Below are 18,470 nucleotides of genomic sequence, written 5' to 3'. Positions count from 1 at the left end.
ACAACTGGGGGTGGGGGGTGGGGACGGACCAAAACGGAAATAAACACCAGGACGCGTCGAGATGGCTTTTAAATCTCGCCTGTTGTTTCTGAAATGAAAAATATACTGCCTTCAAGTCTCCGTTAAGCCACAGGAATTTTATTTATTTATATCCCACCTTTTTTACGCGAGGCAGTGTGCATGACTAGGCTCTTCTGTTGTAAGTGGCCTTTTAATTAAGGCGCTGCTTGGAGTCTGGCATCTCAGCTTTCTGCAAAACCAGCTCATCCACAATGATGTGATGGTGGCTGTGGCTGTTTGTCCACCTGGGGGCGCTGCAGCATAACCATGGTATTATCTCCTTCTCTGGCCTCATAGGCACCAACTCCTTGTAACCGAGGTCCCTTCGACCCCCCCTCCCCAAAAATAATAATAATTGAGGGGGCCGCCCCTCCCCCATTTGATGCGCATTGCCATTCAAATGGTGTGTGAATGCCGTGTGTTATAGAAAAGGTGTGGGTTTGTTTTCCCTTTGGCTGCTCAGATCTGGCAAGTCGATTTTTCGGATAGGGCTATAGACCATATCCGTGGGTACCAAGCTTCTGCGATCAAGCCCAAAGCAGTGTGCCATCGCAAGGCAATCTCCATTCAAAGTAGCTGCAGGAAGAAATATTAGGAGTTCTTTATGGAAGACCCACATAGACCATGTGTCCATTATTCTCAGGACAGCGAGTTTGTGAGAGGGTGCTGTGCGTGTCAAATTGATCAGGCCTGAGACACACAAGAACCTTTGCTTTGCAAAGGGAATGCAAAGAGACAAAGATGAACAACTAAACCTCAATCTGGGGGGGGGGGGGTTCCTTTGCAAGGGAATGTATAGGAGGGAAATCCAGACCAAAAATGAAAGTTCAAGACTTTATTACCTAGCAAAATATTTAAACAGTGAGGTGTTTTCTCCCTTGTGGAGATTGACTCTGGGAAAAAGGGAGAGAGAAGCTGGAATGAAGCTATTACCCTACCTAATACAAACCCTAAATTCATACACACTCAGGAGTACACACACCAAGGAATCCGAGTAAGGGTTCTGTAACAACCAAAAATAGGGGGAAAGTGAGGCCTGCAGATATGTGTTGACTCTTCAGAATTCTGCTGTTTAAGTCTTTTCTAAATTACAATCCTTTCTTCACATTGTAATATTTTCCCCAGTTGGCTTCTCCCACTCGGTCTTCTCTGCCCCAAATTGCTTTCCTGGTGTCGGCACCGAAACAGAACTGCCTCCATAGACACATGGCAAAGGAAATCCCACCCCACAGGATGTAGAAAACAGTGCTGGGCTGCGGAAGCAGGCATTTTCCCTTTGCCCAAATAATCCATGATTGTCTCAATATTTGTCCTTTTCACATGCGCTGGAACTTCCATTTGCGTAGGTTCAAAGTTAGGGCCAACCCTGCTTCTTCGCTTCTTAGTCCTCTGTAAGCAAAACCTGATCACTCGCAAACACACACACACACACACACACACATATGTTAACTGTTCTGTTCAGGTTGCCAGGTCACCTTGGACTGCTTTCAAGGCTGAATTACTTAGCAAAACTAATGATCAATCTAACTGGATTAAGGACACAGTTTTACTGATAATGAAAGGAGAGATGTTTTAAAAGCATTTATGTATGAATACATCATCAGCATAAGTATCTCTAACAAACGTTATTTATTTCATTAAATGTATACACGTCTTTAAAAAAAAAACCTTGTTCAAACTATGTTATGTATTTTTGTGTTTTTATACTTAAGCCACCCTGTGATCCTCAGAGGAAGGGCGGTATATAAATTTAATAGGTACTGGTAAATAAAATAAATAAATAAATAAATAGTAGGTTACTTAACTTGCTAGGTTGTCAAATCCACAAGTTGGCTCTAAAGCTTCTGCTTCTTAGGGTTATCAACTTACTAAAACCATGTTTAAAGATACAAAATGCATTTAAATCATCACACACAACACACCTCAAACTACTGATGGTGGAGGAACTACCAAGAGGATCTCTAGGAAAGGATGTCTCTCACATACTTTGGACCTAAGTCGTTTAGGGCTTAGGAACCAAAGGGAGAGGGAATTGGAATGGGCAGTTTTGACAGCAGGGAGTAGACTCACTTCCAGGACTGTCCCTGGAAAATCGGGACATTTGGAGGGTCTGCAATCACACAGCATTTGCCTCTCTGTCTCTCTCTCTCTCTATCTGTGTGTGTGTGTGTGTGTGTGTGTTTGGATTGTTTTGCTTACACATGCCAGAAGCAAAAAAAGCCAGCTTTGGGGTGTGAGTTACGAAACGTCAGCAATTTGGCCTTTGCTACTTGAATACACAGAGATTATGGGCCTACCAAATGGATGTTCCCACACATGCGAAAATGACAACAATGAGGCATTTTTTTGATAACTGAAACACAGGTTTTGCCACTGCTGTGCAGCTTGATGGCATCCCGGATAAGATAAGATTTTGTTCTTCATCCCAAACCCCATATTGGATCGTAACATGTTATTGGGCACACTTGCTCTGGAGGAACCAGGACAAGGAGAGATGCAGGAAATCAGGGCTGGTCTGAATGCACAGGAGATTGGCCACAGCTCCACTCAGCCTTGAGTCTTTGTCCTGCATCAGACTCTGGAAGTCAGAAAGCCCACAGTCGCACAGCAAGGACAACTCGCTCAGGTCCAATGACTGCAGCTGCACCAGTGGCTGAAATGTAGAGTGGGAGAGGGTCACTATGGGGTTCCCATGGAGGCTAAGGCTGCGCAAGGATTTCAAGCTGAGGAATGCCTCCTCAGGAATGATGGGCAGGAGGTTGTCAGAGAGATTCAGAGTCTGGAGAGACACCAGACCCTGGAAAAGTCCCTCAGGAAGGACCCGAAGGCCATTGGAGCTGAGATTCAGGACTCTAAGGTTCTCCAAATGCTGGAAGATGTCCACACAGTTCTCTGTTTTCCAGATGTTTCCCAGGTCGTTATGGGAAATATCTAGTTCTCTGAGCTGCCTGGGGCCTCTCTCAGCCCTGAAGCACTTTGCCAGCTGATTGCCTGAGAGATTCAGGAAACGCAAGGTGGGGGTTTTCCCTAGCTGACCCCAGAGACTCCCTAAGTCACTCAGGCGGTTGGAGGAGAAGTCAAGGTGGGTCAGGTTGCTGCTAAGACGTTCAAGACCCCAGGCATCCCCAATCCTGTTTTGCCCCAGCATCAGGCGCAGAAGGGATGGGAGTTTCCCTACCGGGACTCTCACCAGAGCATTGTCCCGGAGGTCAAGGGTTTGCAAGGAGTTCAGCCCCACCAGAGCATCGTGTTGAACAATCCCAAGGTGGTTGGACTTCAGGATGAGGTGCTGGAGTGGGGATGACCTCAGGGGTCGCAGGGCTTCTGTGTACAGCTCCCCAAGCAGATTGTGGGACAGGTCGAGAATACGCAATTGGCTCAGCCCAGAAAAGGCCCCATCATTGATCTCAGTAATCTGGTTGGATCTCAACAGCAGGATGTTAAGGTCTGGGAGCCCCGAGAAGACAGATGGGCCCAATTCTCTGAGGAAGCCATTGGACATGTCGAAGGAGTAAACTCTGCTGCCACGGAGGCCAAGAAAGGTGCTAGGCGAGATGCCCTTGAGGTTACGGAAACCAAACCCGCTGCCGAGGGCGGCTGAGTGCTGCATCTTGAGGTTATGGATTCGAGTGCCATTTAGTCGTGTGAAGAACTTCTGAGCTTCCATCGCGTTCCATGAGTTCGAAGAGACGTCCAGAGTTCCCAGCACGATGCTGAAGAAAGGGTTGGTGCAGGCATTGGGATTAAGCAGTCGGTTGGATGAGAGGTCAAGCAAGGCCAAATGGTGCCCCCTGAGGTGCTGTAGGTCTTCCCCACAGATCTCCCCAATTTGGTTGAGCTTCAGCTGAAGGACGCTCAGCTTCCTCAGGCCCTGGAAAGTTGGATCAGGCCTCAGCCTATGGATGCGGTTTCCGGAAAGATCCAGCCTCTTCAGCGATACCAAATCCTGGAAATAACCTCTTTCCAGTACTTTTTCGTCAAAACCATTGAAATCCAAGAGCAACACCTCAAGCTGGGTGAGGCCATGGAAAGCAGCTGGGTGCAAGGTCAAGTTCTTGTTGCCGCCAAGATCCAAGATCCTGACACTGGGCACATTCTGAAACGCCCTTTCTCCGACATAGAGGGATCCTCCCAGTTGCTTCCCAAGAGACAGCATCCTCAGGGACGGCATTTGGGAGAAGGAGGAATCCGAGATGGTGGATAAGAAGTTGAAGTTCAGCAAGAGGACCTGAAGGGAGCTGTCCATTTCAGGGACTTCCTTGTGTCCTTGAGCTTGGCAATTGGCCACCAGCAGAGAATTCACTTGGGTATGGTAGCAGCGGGGATGGCTGTCAACAGTGTACCCCAAAACCAGCAAGAAGATGATCCTACTAAAAGGAGCTGGCAATTAAGAGAGGAGAAAGGGGACATTTGTTAGTTCCCTGTTCATTTTCCTAGCACAGCTTGTCCTGTAAAACTAACTTTCCTCAAGTTTAATGGGGCAAGAAGAAGCTTTGACAGTTGACTGATCAGAGAGATGGCATAATTTGGCTGCTGATAGTCCCAGGTTTAAATGCCACCTCTGTAACAAACACACAAACTGGTCCAATATTGTCTCATTTGATGGGCAGCAGGAAGAGCTCTTCAGGGTGTTCCTGTGCTGAGGCCGCTCCCAGCATTGCTTGTCCAAGAACCCTTTAACTGGAAATGTGAGGATTTTATAATTTCGGGTATATTCTGCCTTTCCTCTTAAGGAGCTCAAGGCAGCAATCATGGTTCTCCCCTTTCTCATTTCTTCCCTGCAACACCCCAAGTGGCCCAAGATCACCAAATGAGCTCCATGGCTGAGTGGGGATTTGAACCCTGGACTCACAGACACTAGCCCAACAGCCACTGCACCAAACTGGCTACACAATATCCCAAACTGAAGAATCTTGGGCACGCAAAGCACGGGATCTAGCAATAGAGTTGCAGACTGACCAGCAAAAGGACAGACCATCTTTTAACCACCTTTTAACACCCTCTTGATGTGCAGAAAACTGCAATAAAGCTTCCCTCCTCCCACACAGTAAAGAGATAAGTCATGGCCATCTGCTGATGTCTGCAGTTCAAGTTGTTGGCCTTGTGAGTAGTAACAATAACAATAACAACAACAGCAATAATAATAATAATAATTGTACCCCACCCATCTGACTGGGTATAAGGACTTTTTTAAGGTTTAAGGTTTTATTATATTTTTATATATGATGGAAGCCACCTTAAAAAAGTCCTTATATAGGGTGGCCTTCAGATGTCTTATAAAAATCAGATAGTTGTTTATTTCCTTGACATCTGATGGGAGGGCTTTCCACAGGGTGGGCACCACCACTGAAAAGGCCCTCTGTCTGGTTCCCTCTAACTTCACTTCTTGCCAGAAGGCCACCAGAAAACCCTCCAAGCTGGACCTCAGTGTCTGGGCTGAACAATGGGGATGGAGACGCTTCTTCAGGTATACTGGGCCGAAGCAGTTTAGGGCTTTAAAGGTCAGCACCAACACTTCGAATTGTGCTCGGAAATGTACTGGGAGCCAATGTAGGTCTTTCAGGACCAGTGTGAAAAAAACATTTGCATCCAACCTATGCCACGGAGTAATGGGCCTTCACCATCTTAAAGCTCTTCACTAACCTGAAGGTTGATGACTCACCTGGCAGGGGAGAATTATTGAATTTCTAGAAAGAGGACCGGTCATATTGAGGGACTCAAACCCCACTTTATCTTCTGTCACTCACCTTTTGGAGCCCTCCAAAGTGGGCGACTTTGGTGAAACCTCGGCATGGTGTTGAAGCTGGTGCAAAATGGGACTCTCTCTCTCTCTCTCTCTGCTGCTGCTGCTTATGGGTTGGCACAGTCCTTGCCCCATATAAACACCACCCGAGCAGTTCCCTTTCTGGGCCCCACGTCAACAGCCTGTGTTGACTCAAATGTGATTTGGAAAGATGCATAATGGGGAAATACTGGGGAAATTCCCTGAGGGCCCTTCAGCAGATATTACTGTTCCCACCCCCCGCCGCCGCCCGCCGCCATGCTAGCTCATGCACAACATTTCCTAGGTGCACAGATCCTTAAAGATTGCTAAAACCAAGTCTACCCAAGAAAAACTACAGGCAGGCTTCCTGCACTTTGTATCATTGGGTGAAAGTGGAAATTTCAGGCAAGGTACCTTGTCGCCCTGCTGGAATGTCCTCTCCAGAGCAGCGAATCATTTCCATTTGTAGTTTTGTCATCTTGCATTTTAGGCCAGAGTGGTGAACTTTCACATACGCCCCCGAAAGCAATTTCACTCAGCTGCCCATTTCCCTACCAACTTTATGAGAAGGGATGGTTAAAAAAATTATTCACAGTTGCATTTGCAAGGCAGGGAGAGCGACATGTTTCAAGAAGGGGGGAAATGAAGGGCCTAAGCTTTCAATGTTGCGTGTCCCTTTCAGCTTGTGCATGTCACATGCATGTAATGTAGGACTGTAGTCCTCTGTATGAAATCCCTGAACTCAGCCCAGAACTGAGTTCAGCAGTTTGGAGAAGCAGTGGTATAGGAGAGCCGAAAATATTGCCAATATATTTCACATCTGGCAACCCATTTGCCCCTTGGGTTTCAGTTAGTACATGGGTAGACAAGTCTAAAAAGCCTGGGACGCAAATTTTCACAGCCCTCTAGTGGATATGGTGGCTCATTTACCAGATACAATACAGTGGTACCTCGGGTTAAGTACTTAATTCGTTCCGGAGGTCTGTTCTTAACCTGAAACTGTTCTTAACCTGAAGCACCACTTTAGCTAATGGGGCCTCCTGCTGCCGCCGTGCCACCAGAGCACGATTTCTGTTCTCATCCTGAAACAAAGTTCTTAAACCGAGGTACTATTTCTGGATTAGCGGAGTCTGTAACCTAAAGCGTATGTAACCTGAAGCGTATGTAACCCGAGGTTGTTGTTGTTTAGTCGTTTAGTCGTGTCCGATTCTTCGTGACCCCGTAGACCAGAGCATGCCAGGCACTCCTGTCTTCCACTGCCTCCCGCAATTTGGTCAGACTCATGTTTGTAGCTTCGAGAACAGTGTCCAACCATCTCATCCTCTGTCGTCCCCTTCTCCTTGTGCCCTCAATCTTTCCCAGCATCAGGGTCTTAACCATAGCTGTCAACTTACAGATTTGAAAATAAGGGACCAGCAGCCTTGAAAATAAGGGACCAGCCGCCAAAATAAGGGACCTGCAGCCTCACCTGTTCCAGGCACTCCAGTCTTCCTGTCCTCCTGCAGTCTGGTCAAACTCATGCTGGGTAGCTTCGAGAACACTGTCCAACCAACTTTGTAACCAGAGGTTCAACTGAATAGAATCTGAATCACATGCACCACAAGGCCTATGCAGCCTCAACTTAACATGTCTCCCTGGCCTGGCTTTGCACTGCAAAGTTTGCAGCAGCACGTGCAACAAAATGGCGTCCAGCATTCAAAAAACCCCTCAGCTTGCATTAACTAGCCACACACAAGGCATGCAAGCTCCACCTCCCAGTCATTCTTAGACTTCTTATTGGGTGAGCAACACAGCCAAGCAACACAGTTGGCGCCTCACTCCTCCCTGGCCGGCAGGGAGGGAGGGAGAGGAGCTGCTTCCTTTGAAATTTAAGGGACATCATTTAAGGGACATTTAAGGGACATCCATCAATAAGGGACAGCAGCGGGGCATGGCCCTGGAATAAGGGACTGTCCCTTCAAATAAGGGACACTTGACAGCTATGGTCTTAACCCGAGGTACCACTGTATTAACTCTGGAAGTGTATACCTGCTTCTGACCAAACTAAGTCTTCTGATGTATATTTTGTTCTAGGAGGCTTAGTTTGGTCAAAGTCCAGAGGAAGGGAGAGACACATGCATGCCACCTTGAGCTCCTTGGAAGGAGGAAGTGGGATATAAATGGAATAACAATATGAACAAATGAACAAATCTGGTTGGCCACAGAGACAGGATGCTGGACTGGATGAGCCTTTGGCCTGTCCCAGCTGCTGCTGCAGGACTTTTCTCATGCTCTCATGAAATCATGCAAAAAGGAGCAACTGACACGGTTTAATTTTATCCAGAGCTACAGTTTCCTGGCTGCTGCGGAAACAAAATAGCCTTCACCAGTGAATACGGTTTAAGTTATTCTTTATTTATCACAACCACATTGACATATTTTGAGGTCTCACCTGCCAGACATTCCCGTTCTCCCCCTACATGGCAGGGAACAAGAGTGCAGACACATAGCTGCCCTTCCCCCCGGTCCAGCCCTCTCCTCGTGCCCTAGCCGCGCTCACAGATGACCTCAATGACACTCTGCTCCATGGGCACGGGGTCAAGGCAGCGGTGGGCTGTGCTGCCCACAATCTCATCCAGCAGGAAGTGCACCAGGTTCTCATCAGAGACAAAGCGCCACAGATAGAGTTGCAGGTAGTAACAGTCCACCTGGATCTGCTGCAGGCCAAAGCGGCCAAAAGTTCGCAGGCGGACACACTCCAGGAACGTCTTCAGGCTGATCTTGATGATGCCGGTAAGCACAGAGACCTGAGTGTAAGAAGAGGATGAAGAGGATGAAAAAATGGACAGCTGAGTGAAGATCCAAAAATCTGCCCACCCCGCCCCCCAAATGGATGTTTTCCTGATACTTTCCCTCGGAGGTACTCACTGAAATCATTGTATGGTTTCGGACAACTGCTCACTCTGCCTCTCTTCAGCCAGGCCTCTGGTTAAGTCAATGGGTGCCTCCCTTCCTCTTGCATGGCCATTTTGTGTTTTTTATTCTATGATTTTCATTTAAATTGCACTTGCTTTATTGGTAATGTTCTGCAACCTACCTGGCCTAGGAGTGACAACAAAACAGGCAAATGCCGCTGCCTGTGGCTTCGCCCTCCTGCCCCAATCACACATTGCTGTGTCAATTTTGATGATTACAAACAGAAAAAACTAATAGAGAGGGGGACGCCTAAGACCCAACAGTAAAGGCACTTATGTGGCTGCTCTTACCAGCCAAGCTTAACCATCCATCCTGGCCAGGTCTTACTAAGGACCTTCATCATGGATGTTCATCACAAGCTTCTTAATAAAGGCTTGATTCACCTCTGTCCTGGTGGCAGCCAAACGGTGCTCAGAAACTGAAAGAGGGCGGGTGATTCATTCAGCAAAGGTGCCAAGATGACCACAAGCTCTGATTCTGGGCTCTGCTGAGAATCAGGCATTTTGGGAGGGGAGAAGCAGATTGGAGCTCCATGAACTATTAGCCTTTAACACTGAGAGGGAGAACCCAAACGGACGCCTCCCCTACATATTCTGAAAATTACGGTTCTCTCCTGATCTGAGTGGTGTAATCAAATGAGGTTCAGGCTGCAACTGCAGCCCTAGTGAAAGATATATACATATATATCTAGCAATAACTCAAGAAAAGGAACCTGCTACCCTTTCTAGAGATCACTCCCATCATCTGTTGGCAAGGGCAATGGCTCCTCTCTCCCTGTGGGGTGCATGCACATCTCCCCAAGAGGCAGATCCAGGCACCCCTGTAGAGAGGCCACCAACCTCATGTGCTTTGGCTGGAGGAAGCACAACAGAGCACACCACTGCAGGCTCCTCACCTTGTTGAACTCCGCAGGGCTGAAGATGTCGATGCGCTCAGAGAAAAGCTTCTGGATATTGCTCAGCAGGTTGGTATCCATGGGAGCGCTTGGGGAGAGAAGAGAAGAGATGAGGCTCACACAGAGTGGCTGACTGCTTGCGGGGCTAAGGGCCATGCCCAGGAGACTAGCACACTATCCCCCAGCCCCTGAGCTGCCTTGCTGGAGAGAGGTTTGGATGGACATCTCTTTCCTTCTGCCCAGGCCTGCAGAGTTCCACCAGCCTCAGCTGTGGGGAGAGAGCTCTGCCATCAGAAGGGAAGCATCACACCAACATACCCACCCAGTGGACAGGAGCCAGCAGGAACCCTTCTGCAAGTTGGGTGAATCTGAGTCTGCTGGATCCTGGGCCATCCCTACTGCCATCAGGGGACAGCTGCGAGCCTGATATGGGCCTCTTCGTGGCACCAGCCTTGGCACAGACAAGGGAGGAGGGCCAGTCTTTCCTCCATCCCACCCTGCTTCATCCTGGCCAGTGCAAGCAGCAGGGATGGGTTTGCAGCGCTGGCTGGGCCACGTCATCAACAGGTATTAGGACTGCAGCCCAAGCTGGGAAGCTGATAGATCCACTTTGGTGTTCTTTTGGTCTTTGATGTGGCACACAATAACCATGCGAAACTCTTAGGGGCCAATTTGCAAGGTTGCATTACATACACACAGTGCCCCGCCTGCTCCTTTAAGACTTAGGGATGATTTAAACTCCCTGTCCTGCCTCCCCAGCTCACCTGGGCGTGTAACTTGGCGCGTAGCGGCTCTGCTGCCGGGAGCTGCTGTAGACGGAGAAAGTTCTTTTGCTGGAGTCACTGCTCTGGGCTTTGCGCACACCTTCCTCATAGAGAAGCCCAACCTGCGTGGGGAGATTAACGTGTGAGGCAGTTACTCGAATGGAGAGGGAGCCTCTGCACAGGTTCACTCTCTTTCAAGTGAGGACCCTTGGCACCCCACGCTTACCCTGGAACAAGCAGCATATGACACCACTGTCAAAACAGCTGCACTGGCTGCCCACTTACTATTTGTATTAATTTACAGAGCCCTGAACAACTTCGGTCCAGGGTGCCTCAGGGACCGACAAAGCTCTTCTATTTCAGCTCGATCACTGAGAACATCCACAGGAGCATGGCTGGTCGTTCCCTGAGTTGGTGAGGCTCATTTGACATCAACAAAAAAAAGAGCCTTCGGTGTCATTGGCCCAGTCCTGTGGAACGCTCCACCACTAGAGATTCAGCCGATGCCTTCTGTGCCAACGCTTGCTGAGAACTTTTCTATTCTGCCAAACCTACGTAACCTGTTAAGTATACATTTTTCCCTGGCGATTAGCCGATTTAAAATTTTAATGGGCTTTCCGTATACATTGGAAACTGATATTTTCAAGGTATCATTATAAATAAACAAATAGATAAAATGGAACAAACCCCCAAATTCCAACCCCCTCTTCCTCATATGGTGCCCTCTCTTTCCATTTACAGGCAAGGTAAGAAGCTGGAACCGGGTGGTTTTCTGAAATCCCTCCCCCCCCCTCCACTCACTTGAACATCAATGGAGGTGGCATCCTCCACCACACGCTTCATGACGGCACGGACATTGCGTGGTTCAATGGTGGTGATCCAATCCCGCGTCTCGACGCTTTTGCGCAGCATCTGAGAGATGACCAGGCCTTGCACCTTCACATAGTGGTTCAGCAGCTTCTGGGCGGCTTCCCGAGCTTCAGCACACAAGCCAGTGACAGGGGTGACGGGAGAGTGGTCCTGGTCCAGAGACAAGGCAGAGCAGGAGGAGGATGAAAAGGGTGGCACACTTGGTAGCTTAATGTGGGGCTCTGGAAAACTCAAAGCTTTTAGATACGTAAAGAGGCCTCGCCACAAGGCAGGCCAGTCCGCTAAGAACAAAACTGGAGGTGGAGGGTGGGAAAGGCTGAGAGGGACTGGCTTGCCCAATGTCATCCAACAGGCTCCCAGCAGAGGCAGGATTTGAACCAGGGACTTCCTGGCTCAAAGCTCGCGCTGTTAACTGCTACACCATACCAATACTAAACAGGCTATATTTGGATAGGCTTTGCTGGTTTCTGAATGGTTTGAGATTTACATCTTTCTGAACCGCATCTGGAGAAATGAAATACGGTATATGTTTTATGGGAGGCAAGAAATGTAGGGGTTTCCTGGGGTGGTGGGGAAGCAGCAGGTGCGCCCTATGCAGTGACCGAAAGACTGAGGAGTGACTGGAAAGCTAATTGACACAGTCATCAAAGAAGCGGCACTGAGGACCAGTGCCAGAAATGGAGTTTACACATTTCATTCTCAGCCAACCCAACGCATGTGGAATGCAGGGGTCACAATACTTACATTTCAAGCTTCTTCCAAAGTGACAAAATCCAATTCTAATGCATTTCTAATAAATAGTATTTACTCTGCATAGGATTAATTCCCTTGAAAGAGACTCTGGCCCTGTGATATGGGGGGGGGGGAACCCCACCTCCACCCCACACCTGAATACACCAAGCAACATACTCAACAGGGAAGGACCCTTCCAAAAGCCAGAAGCAAGCTAGCCAGGATTTCTCCTTTGGGGCTGCCCCCTGGCTGAGAAAGTTCCATGAGTCACACATACTGCAATCTTTATTCTGCAATAAGGAAACCAGTGAGCTTTGCTACACACACACACAGATGATGCAAATGGGACAGTATGTACAGTTCTGGCTTCTGCTATTTCGTTATATATTATGTTATAAATGTTTTTTTAAAAGACCTGTTTACGGAGCTTGCGTAATGCTTCCCCCCCCCTTCTTGTTTGGTAGTTGGCTTCTAAAAGAAAACTGGCAGGTCTAAAATGTGCTTCTTTGTATATATAAAGAGGGAACAAAGCCCTATGTTTGTTTCATAGTTGTGTGGAATAATGGCACAGCTGAGGCCTTATTCAGATCTCAGTGAACTCGGTTCTGAGCAGAGGAAAGGAAACACAGCCCCCTTCTGCCCCCCACCCTGGCCATTTAAGTCTCCCAAGCCTGAAATGACTCCCAGCATCCTCTCTTCCCACGTGTGACACACCTGCACCAGAAACTGTTCATCTGTCAAGGTGAGGATGTAGCTGATGGTGGAGGTCTCGTAGTCCAGGCAGAGGCGGGAGAGGAGTAGCAGCAGGGTGGGGGGCGTGGAGCCCCCCTTGTCGCCCGTGCTCTCACAGAACTGCCGGGCTGTCTGGCAGATGGACTTGATGAAGCTGACAATGAGGCCTTCGCGGACACCCTGGCTGCAGAATTCCCCCTAGGAAAAAGCAAGGAGAGGCACAGGGGAAAGTTAGAGGCATTGCAGCAAAAAGTCTCAGCCACCCAGCCTTGACATGAGCCACAGTTTGATTCCAGGGCCAGCACTGCAGGGAGTTGGTGGAACCAAGGGGCTCTTTAACCCTTCCTTTTCTGGCAAGAACAGGGACGGAGGCTCTGCCTGAGTTCAGCCCTCGGGTCCCTCAACGACTCACTGGGTCAGCCAAGACACTGACAAACGGGAGGGATGCCTGAAGTGGAGGATGTTGGCAAAGTCCATTGCTCATAGGCGGTGAGAAAGCTTTGAGCCTTTGCTTTTCTTAAGAGAGAAATCACATAGCAGGACTGGAGCTATGTGGGGCAGTTCAAGTACGGGGCCACCAGCCGCTGAACTGTCAGGTAGCCACTACAGCTGTTCACATTGGGGAAGAAGGGTTAAGGAGCCCTTACCTCATTTCAGACATTTCATAGAATTGTATGGCTGGAAGGGACCCCAAAGGTCATTAGTCCAACTCCCAGCAATGCAGGGATCTTTCAGAGATGCAAGTGGCTGAGGGGCATAATGAGAAGGGATTCATGAGGACTAGCAGCTATGGGGCCCCAACGTGAAGCAGGCAGAGGCTTCAGGCTGGCAGCTGCATATCCCAAAATGTAAAATAAAGAGGCTGAATACACCCAGCTCTGCCTTAACCCCTGGAAGGGAGATATCCTGGGGTGCTTCTCCCACAATCAGAGAGGTCCATCCTACAAAAGCAGGACCCAAGGAGGAGTTTCTTATGTGGTTTCTGGTGGCAGTGGAAGGTTCTTGTCGTGAAGCCTACAGAGGGTTTGGCTCTCATACAATTTGTGTCGCCATGGGTTACCTTATGCAATTCTACATATGCACATTTTTATTTCTTGTGATGTATCAAGTCTCCAGGCTCCAGCAAGCAACTTTCTCTCTGAAAAGTCTAACAAAACCTCTTTCTCTCTACCCTTACCTTGAAATAAGGCTTGTTAGAGAAAGTGATGTCCTTGGCAGTGAAGAGGTGGACGTAGGTGAGCACAGACTTGATCTGGTTGAGGATGGAGGCTGAGATGGTGCCCAGCAGCTCTGCCAGGTTGGGGCTGTCCTTCCCCATGAGCCGAGGGGCGGCCAAGGACTGGCGCACGTCTGTCAAGCAGTCCAGGTAGAAGCTCTGCAGGGCCTGTAGGTACTGGCGGATGCGCTCCTTGGCTGCCCGCACCACGATTTCTGTGCCCTCCGCCGCTGACCGCGAGGCGGGCAAGAGCTTGACCAAAGCCTGCAAGCGGCGGTGGAAGCGGTCCAGGGCCCGCACCAGCAGGGAGTTATCGCCCACGCCCCGCTCCAGCTGGATGCGCCTCTCCACCAGGGCAAAGTAGCGCTCCATCAGGCCGTCCACAAAGGCCACCAGCTTGTCGTGGGCCATGCTGGCAATCTCACGGGCCCCCTCCCGGCTGACAAACAGCTCTTGGTATGAGGCAATCACCAGGCACATGTTGCTGACAAAGTTGTTGCAGCCACGGTCGGTGAACTCCAGGATGTCGGTGGCCGGGGTGGCCAGCTGCCCCTCGCCCAGCTCCGCCTCCAGGGCTCGCAGCTCAGCTTCCAGGCGGCAGCAGGCATGAGAGAGGAACTCGTCGCACAGCTCCTCGGCGGGCTCGCCCAGCTGCAGCAGCAGCTCCACACACTCCGCTAAGTCCTTGGCGCAAGAGCCCCCATCCCTGAGGAGACAGGAAGGAAGGCTCTGAGGGCTGAGCTGCAGATTTTAAACTGGCTCCTCCTCTTAAGTGACATTTTCATTCCACCCTTCCTCCCAAGAGTCCTGGGCGACACAGAAGATTTCCCCCCAGAAATTTCATAAATGCAGAACGATCCTACAAGGCAGGTTAGGCTGAGAGATAGTGAGGGGGGTCAGTATGCCCAGCATGCTTCAGGGCTGCATTGAGCAGGGTGGTGGTGTACCTGAACCCCAGCTCCTCATTAGGCACTCCAACTATGGCACCACATTGGCTCCCTGCAGCCATTCTCTTCCCCCCAGGGAACTGTAGGGCTCTGGGGAATCCTCTCCAACCTCAGGATTCCTCGAAAGGAAACCATATCAGTTAAGCTAATCTAAATATGCACACAGAATCACAGAGCAGCCACCCTTCTTTGCCAAGTCTTCTGGCTCACAGCCTCCACTGCTTCAGTCCCCAAGACCTCCCCAAACACAGCCCCATTTGTAGCAAACAGTCAAGTGCAACAGCTCCCCTGATGTCCTCTGTTGCCTACCTGAATTTCTCACGCAGCTTCTGAGCGAGGTCAGCCATGATCTTCTGGCAGTCATCCTGGATGCCCCGGAAGGAAGGCATATGTTGGTACTGGTGGAGGATGGAGCGGGCCTTGCTGTAGTATCGCACAGCCTGCCCGTAGGCCTCCATCTCCACACATTTGGTCAGGCGGGCCGGCAGCTCAAACAGGAACTGCAGCTTGCGTAGGAGCGCATGAACACCTGGGGTCAAGAGAGAGGGAGGAAGTCAGAGCAGGGCAGGCAAACTGCTTTGCAGCCCCAAACCCCAACTGGTGCCACCCCACCTTCCAGCACTCAACAAGCTCCTCCTGGAGATGCTAGGGATTAAACAGGTAGCCTCCGACATGCAAAGTGGATGTTCTGCCACTGAACTGGTGCCCTCCCCAGCCATCTTTGCATCAGCTCCAATGGGCTCCTGACACCCTTGTCGCACACTAGCAGCAATCAGAGAAGTGGTATCGCACCGGATAGTTTGGTGATCTGCTCATGTTGATCCTGCAAGGTGCTGCTGATGCTTGCACTGAACTCTGTGATGACGGCCATGTTTGCTGCCAAGCAGTCCATCTCATCCTCCATCTTCTTGAAGTCATTCTTCATCTTACGGATTGTGTCTGAAGAATGGAACGTGAGAACGTTAGGAAGAGTCTGCTTCAAAAGCATTTTCTTCCATTGGCACTAACAGAAGCTGTCTGTTTAAGCTGATTGGCTGCGCAGAGGGTGGGGCTGAGATGGGGAGGAAGCTGAGGGCTGGGTGGGGAAGTTCTGTGGGTTGCAGGTTTCCCACACCTGATCTAAATAATAATAAACTGGAAGAGGGAGGTGAACCACAAATATAACTTTTCCAGGACCTCACCGCGCCCCCCCCCCTCCCGCCAAGCCTTCCAGTTACCTGTTGCCGAAATGAATTTGTTGTAATTTTCATAGACCAGAGTCTGCATGTCACTGTCCAAGGATCGGATCTGCTTCACCATGTCTGTCTCGCAGTCCATCAGCTGGGCCAGGGGGCATTCTTTTCGCAGCTGTCACACACAACAGAGATGGGTACTGTCAGCAGCAAACTGAACTTGGCCAATGCTCCTCTGGCTATCCTTGTGAACACTCCTCCGCCCCCCCCCACCCCCGTTTAATCATTGAGCCCTTGCTTTGTGTACAGAAGGCCTTAGGTTCAAAAGGATCACCGGCTGCAGGGCTAAGATCTGGGCTAAACAGAGCAAGAGTCTGACTTCTGGATAAGGCAGGTCAATAGGTGACTGAGCTGCTGCAAGTGAAATGCAACACACTACCGTTATGCATGCTTGTTTGGGTTATTCATTTTTTTAAAAGGAGATTATTATTTTTTTTACTCCCCAATATTGCAGTTGGTGAGACAGAGGCTGAGGGAGTGGCTTGCCAACACCAAGGAACACATAATAATAAATAATAATAAACTTTTTATTTATACCCTGCCCTTCCCGGTTCAAAAACCGGGCTCATAGTGAATTCAGGGTGGAAGTGAGAGCCAAAACAGGGGAGGATAAGCCTATCAGCCCAGAACCTGCTTGGGGGCTTCCCTTTGGTTGGCCACTGTGAGAATAGGACTAGATGGACCAGTGGCCTTATGCTCTCCTTATTCTCTTATGGATTTGCTAATTCATAGCTTAGTCTCTTTACCACAACACAAGACCAGGTCTGGCATCCTTTGGAGATGGCACGCTGCAGATTACCAGAGGCACTCTGTTCTCAGGTCCAATGCTTCAGTAATAGCAGACTGCCTTCTTCACCATGAGGAACCCTGCGATCTTTTGCGTGGAGTGAAATCTGGATCTGTGAACATGCTAACCCTTCGAGGCAAAAGGCACTCTGCTCATGCCCAGAGACACTCAGCTCAAGGTGCTCAGCGTTTTGGGAAAGCAAAGCAGCATTTCCCGGAACAAGTGAGTTTTGGGACGGGCCAGCTCGAGACGGGACGGTGGAGCCAGCCCAGGGAGGGTTGCCATGGAGACCTCGCCACTGGGCAGGGTGTTGCTAGGCGCGGAGAGTGTATCTGCCCGTCCGTGCCCCCCCCTCACCTTGGTGAGGAAGACTTCCGGGTCGAAGTGGGGGCCGTTGATGTCGATGGGGCCCCCGAGATCCCCCCTGGCCGGTCCCGCCAAGGCCTCCCCAGACGGGTCCGGCAGCCCGTAGTAGAGCTTCAGCATCCCGTGCGGCCTCCGCTTGCCGCCCGCGCCCTCGGGGCCCCGCTCCGCCTGAGGCGCCGACATGACCCGCTGCGTATGAGTGCGTGTTTGGCCGTGGGGTGGGGGTTGGGGGGAGGATGGGGAGACCGGAGAGGGGAGGGCGGCACCGGTCAACGGCAACAACTTCCACTTCCGGGAACAATAAAGTTTTGTTGCGACCGGGCCCAGGGAAGGCCTTCCCGTCTCTATGGAGACCGGACGCTCAATAAAGTTTTGTTGAAGCGCTTCCGCTTCCGGCTCTTCCTCCAGCTGCTGCAGCTGCTTAAGGAAAAAAAGCAACCCTGCCGCTGCCTGGCGACGTTGTCAGCGCTCGGCGGCTTCCCAAGCCGGCCCGTGGAAAAGAGGAGGGAGCCTCCCCCCCCCAAAAAAACCCCCACACCCCCTGAGGCACACGGGGCGCGCCCAGCCTAGCAGCACAGGGACAACCCCTTGAAAACGCTTCTCTCGCCCCCCGGGAGGCCCCCCCTCCACTGAACAGGACTCGGAAGGGGGGCTGGCAGGGTCTCGGGGTCCCCCCCTTTAGGAGCATACTCTTCATTCTCCCCCAAGGGAACTAACCTCCCCCAGGGGCACTGAGGCAGGTACATTGAAGTCAGATCTCGGCTTCTGTGCATGGAGGGAGGGGAAGAGGAGGTGCTGCCTGGTCACAAAAGGGTTAGGGGTCAGGCTGCCCTAGTGCCAGAGACCCACCCCGCATTGTATGATCTGGAGGAAGGTTCTGCCCGTCTTCTGGAAAGTGAGGCTTGAGGAAAGCAGCCTGGCATGCTGAGAGTTTGCTAGGGTCAAGGATTCCAGCTTCCTGGGACTTTGCAAGGTTGCCCAGCCCCTCTTCCTTATTCTTCCTCAACTTGGCTTTCCAAAGGGACCTTGCTGCACCCCAGCACTCTCTTGCCCGTGGCTGCCTTTTCCCAGGCCAAGAGTTCTGGAACCTCTGGGTCTCTATGACTTCAGCAGGCCAGGATCTGCATCTGTCAGAGGCTGGGCTGTCTGA

The 18,470-nt window shown here is 50.5% G+C and overlaps 3 protein-coding genes across 5 annotated transcripts in view; 1 reads left to right on the top strand and 2 right to left on the bottom strand.

Annotated features, from left to right (window-relative positions):
* Nucleotides 1–18,470, top strand: part of LOC310694655 (uncharacterized protein) — a 102,076-nt gene that overhangs the window by 55,916 nt on the left and 27,690 nt on the right. The gene's annotated exons all lie outside the window — the stretch shown is intronic.
* On the bottom strand, nt 881–5,908 carry LOC310694633 (toll-like receptor 5). Its single transcript, XM_083477927.1, has 2 exons — nt 5,808–5,908; nt 881–4,440 (listed from the first exon to the last, which is right to left on the bottom strand). The coding sequence occupies exons 1-2, from the start codon at nt 5,851–5,853 to the stop codon at nt 2,513–2,515; spliced, it is 1,974 nt and encodes a 657-aa protein (XP_083334053.1). The 5' UTR covers nt 5,854–5,908; the 3' UTR covers nt 881–2,512.
* On the bottom strand, nt 8,198–18,309 carry VPS51 (VPS51 subunit of GARP complex). Of its 3 annotated transcripts, none has more exons than XM_083478048.1 (10): nt 18,170–18,309; nt 16,153–16,282; nt 15,728–15,874; nt 15,245–15,464; nt 13,950–14,694; nt 12,755–12,970; nt 11,240–11,458; nt 10,439–10,560; nt 9,675–9,762; nt 8,198–8,610 (listed from the first exon to the last, which is right to left on the bottom strand). In XM_083478048.1, exons 2-10 carry the CDS (start codon nt 16,250–16,252, stop codon nt 8,350–8,352), a joined length of 2,118 nt encoding a protein of 705 aa, XP_083334174.1. In that variant the 5' UTR covers nt 16,253–16,282; nt 18,170–18,309; the 3' UTR covers nt 8,198–8,349. The 3 variants fall into 3 exon arrangements, with proteins under 3 accessions (XP_083334174.1, XP_083334173.1, XP_083334175.1); XM_083478047.1 differs by lacking the exon at nt 18,170–18,309 and adding an exon at nt 17,312–17,660; XM_083478049.1 differs by lacking the exon at nt 18,170–18,309 and adding an exon at nt 16,914–17,219.

Source organism: Podarcis liolepis (genome assembly GCF_965112155.1).
Source record: "Podarcis liolepis genome assembly, chromosome: 15".
Lineage (NCBI taxonomy): Eukaryota > Metazoa > Chordata > Lepidosauria > Squamata > Lacertidae > Podarcis > Podarcis liolepis.
Note: the sequence above shows the minus strand (reverse complement) of the source record. Positions and strands in the feature narration are given on the sequence as shown.

Bases quoted from the DNA above. Each gene is read 5' to 3' on its own strand.
- LOC310694633 (XM_083477927.1), bottom strand. From the start codon at position 5,853: ATGCCGAGGTTTCACCAAAGTCGCCCACTTTGGAGGGCTCCAAAAG. The intron at 4,441-5,807 runs GTGAGTGACAGA...CTTAATTGCCAG, and splicing joins ACTTTGGAGGGCTCCAAAAG to CTCCTTTTAGTAGGATCATC.
- VPS51 (XM_083478047.1), bottom strand. From the start codon at position 17,503: ATGTCGGCGCCTCAGGCGGAGCGGGGCCCCGAGGGCGCGGGCGGCAAG. The intron at 15,875-16,152 runs GTAACTGGAAGG...TCCATTCTTCAG, and splicing joins CAAATTCATTTCGGCAACAG to ACACAATCCGTAAGATGAAG. The intron at 10,561-11,239 runs GTGAGTGGAGGG...CTCCCCACGCAG, and splicing joins CCACCTCCATTGATGTTCAA to GTTGGGCTTCTCTATGAGGA.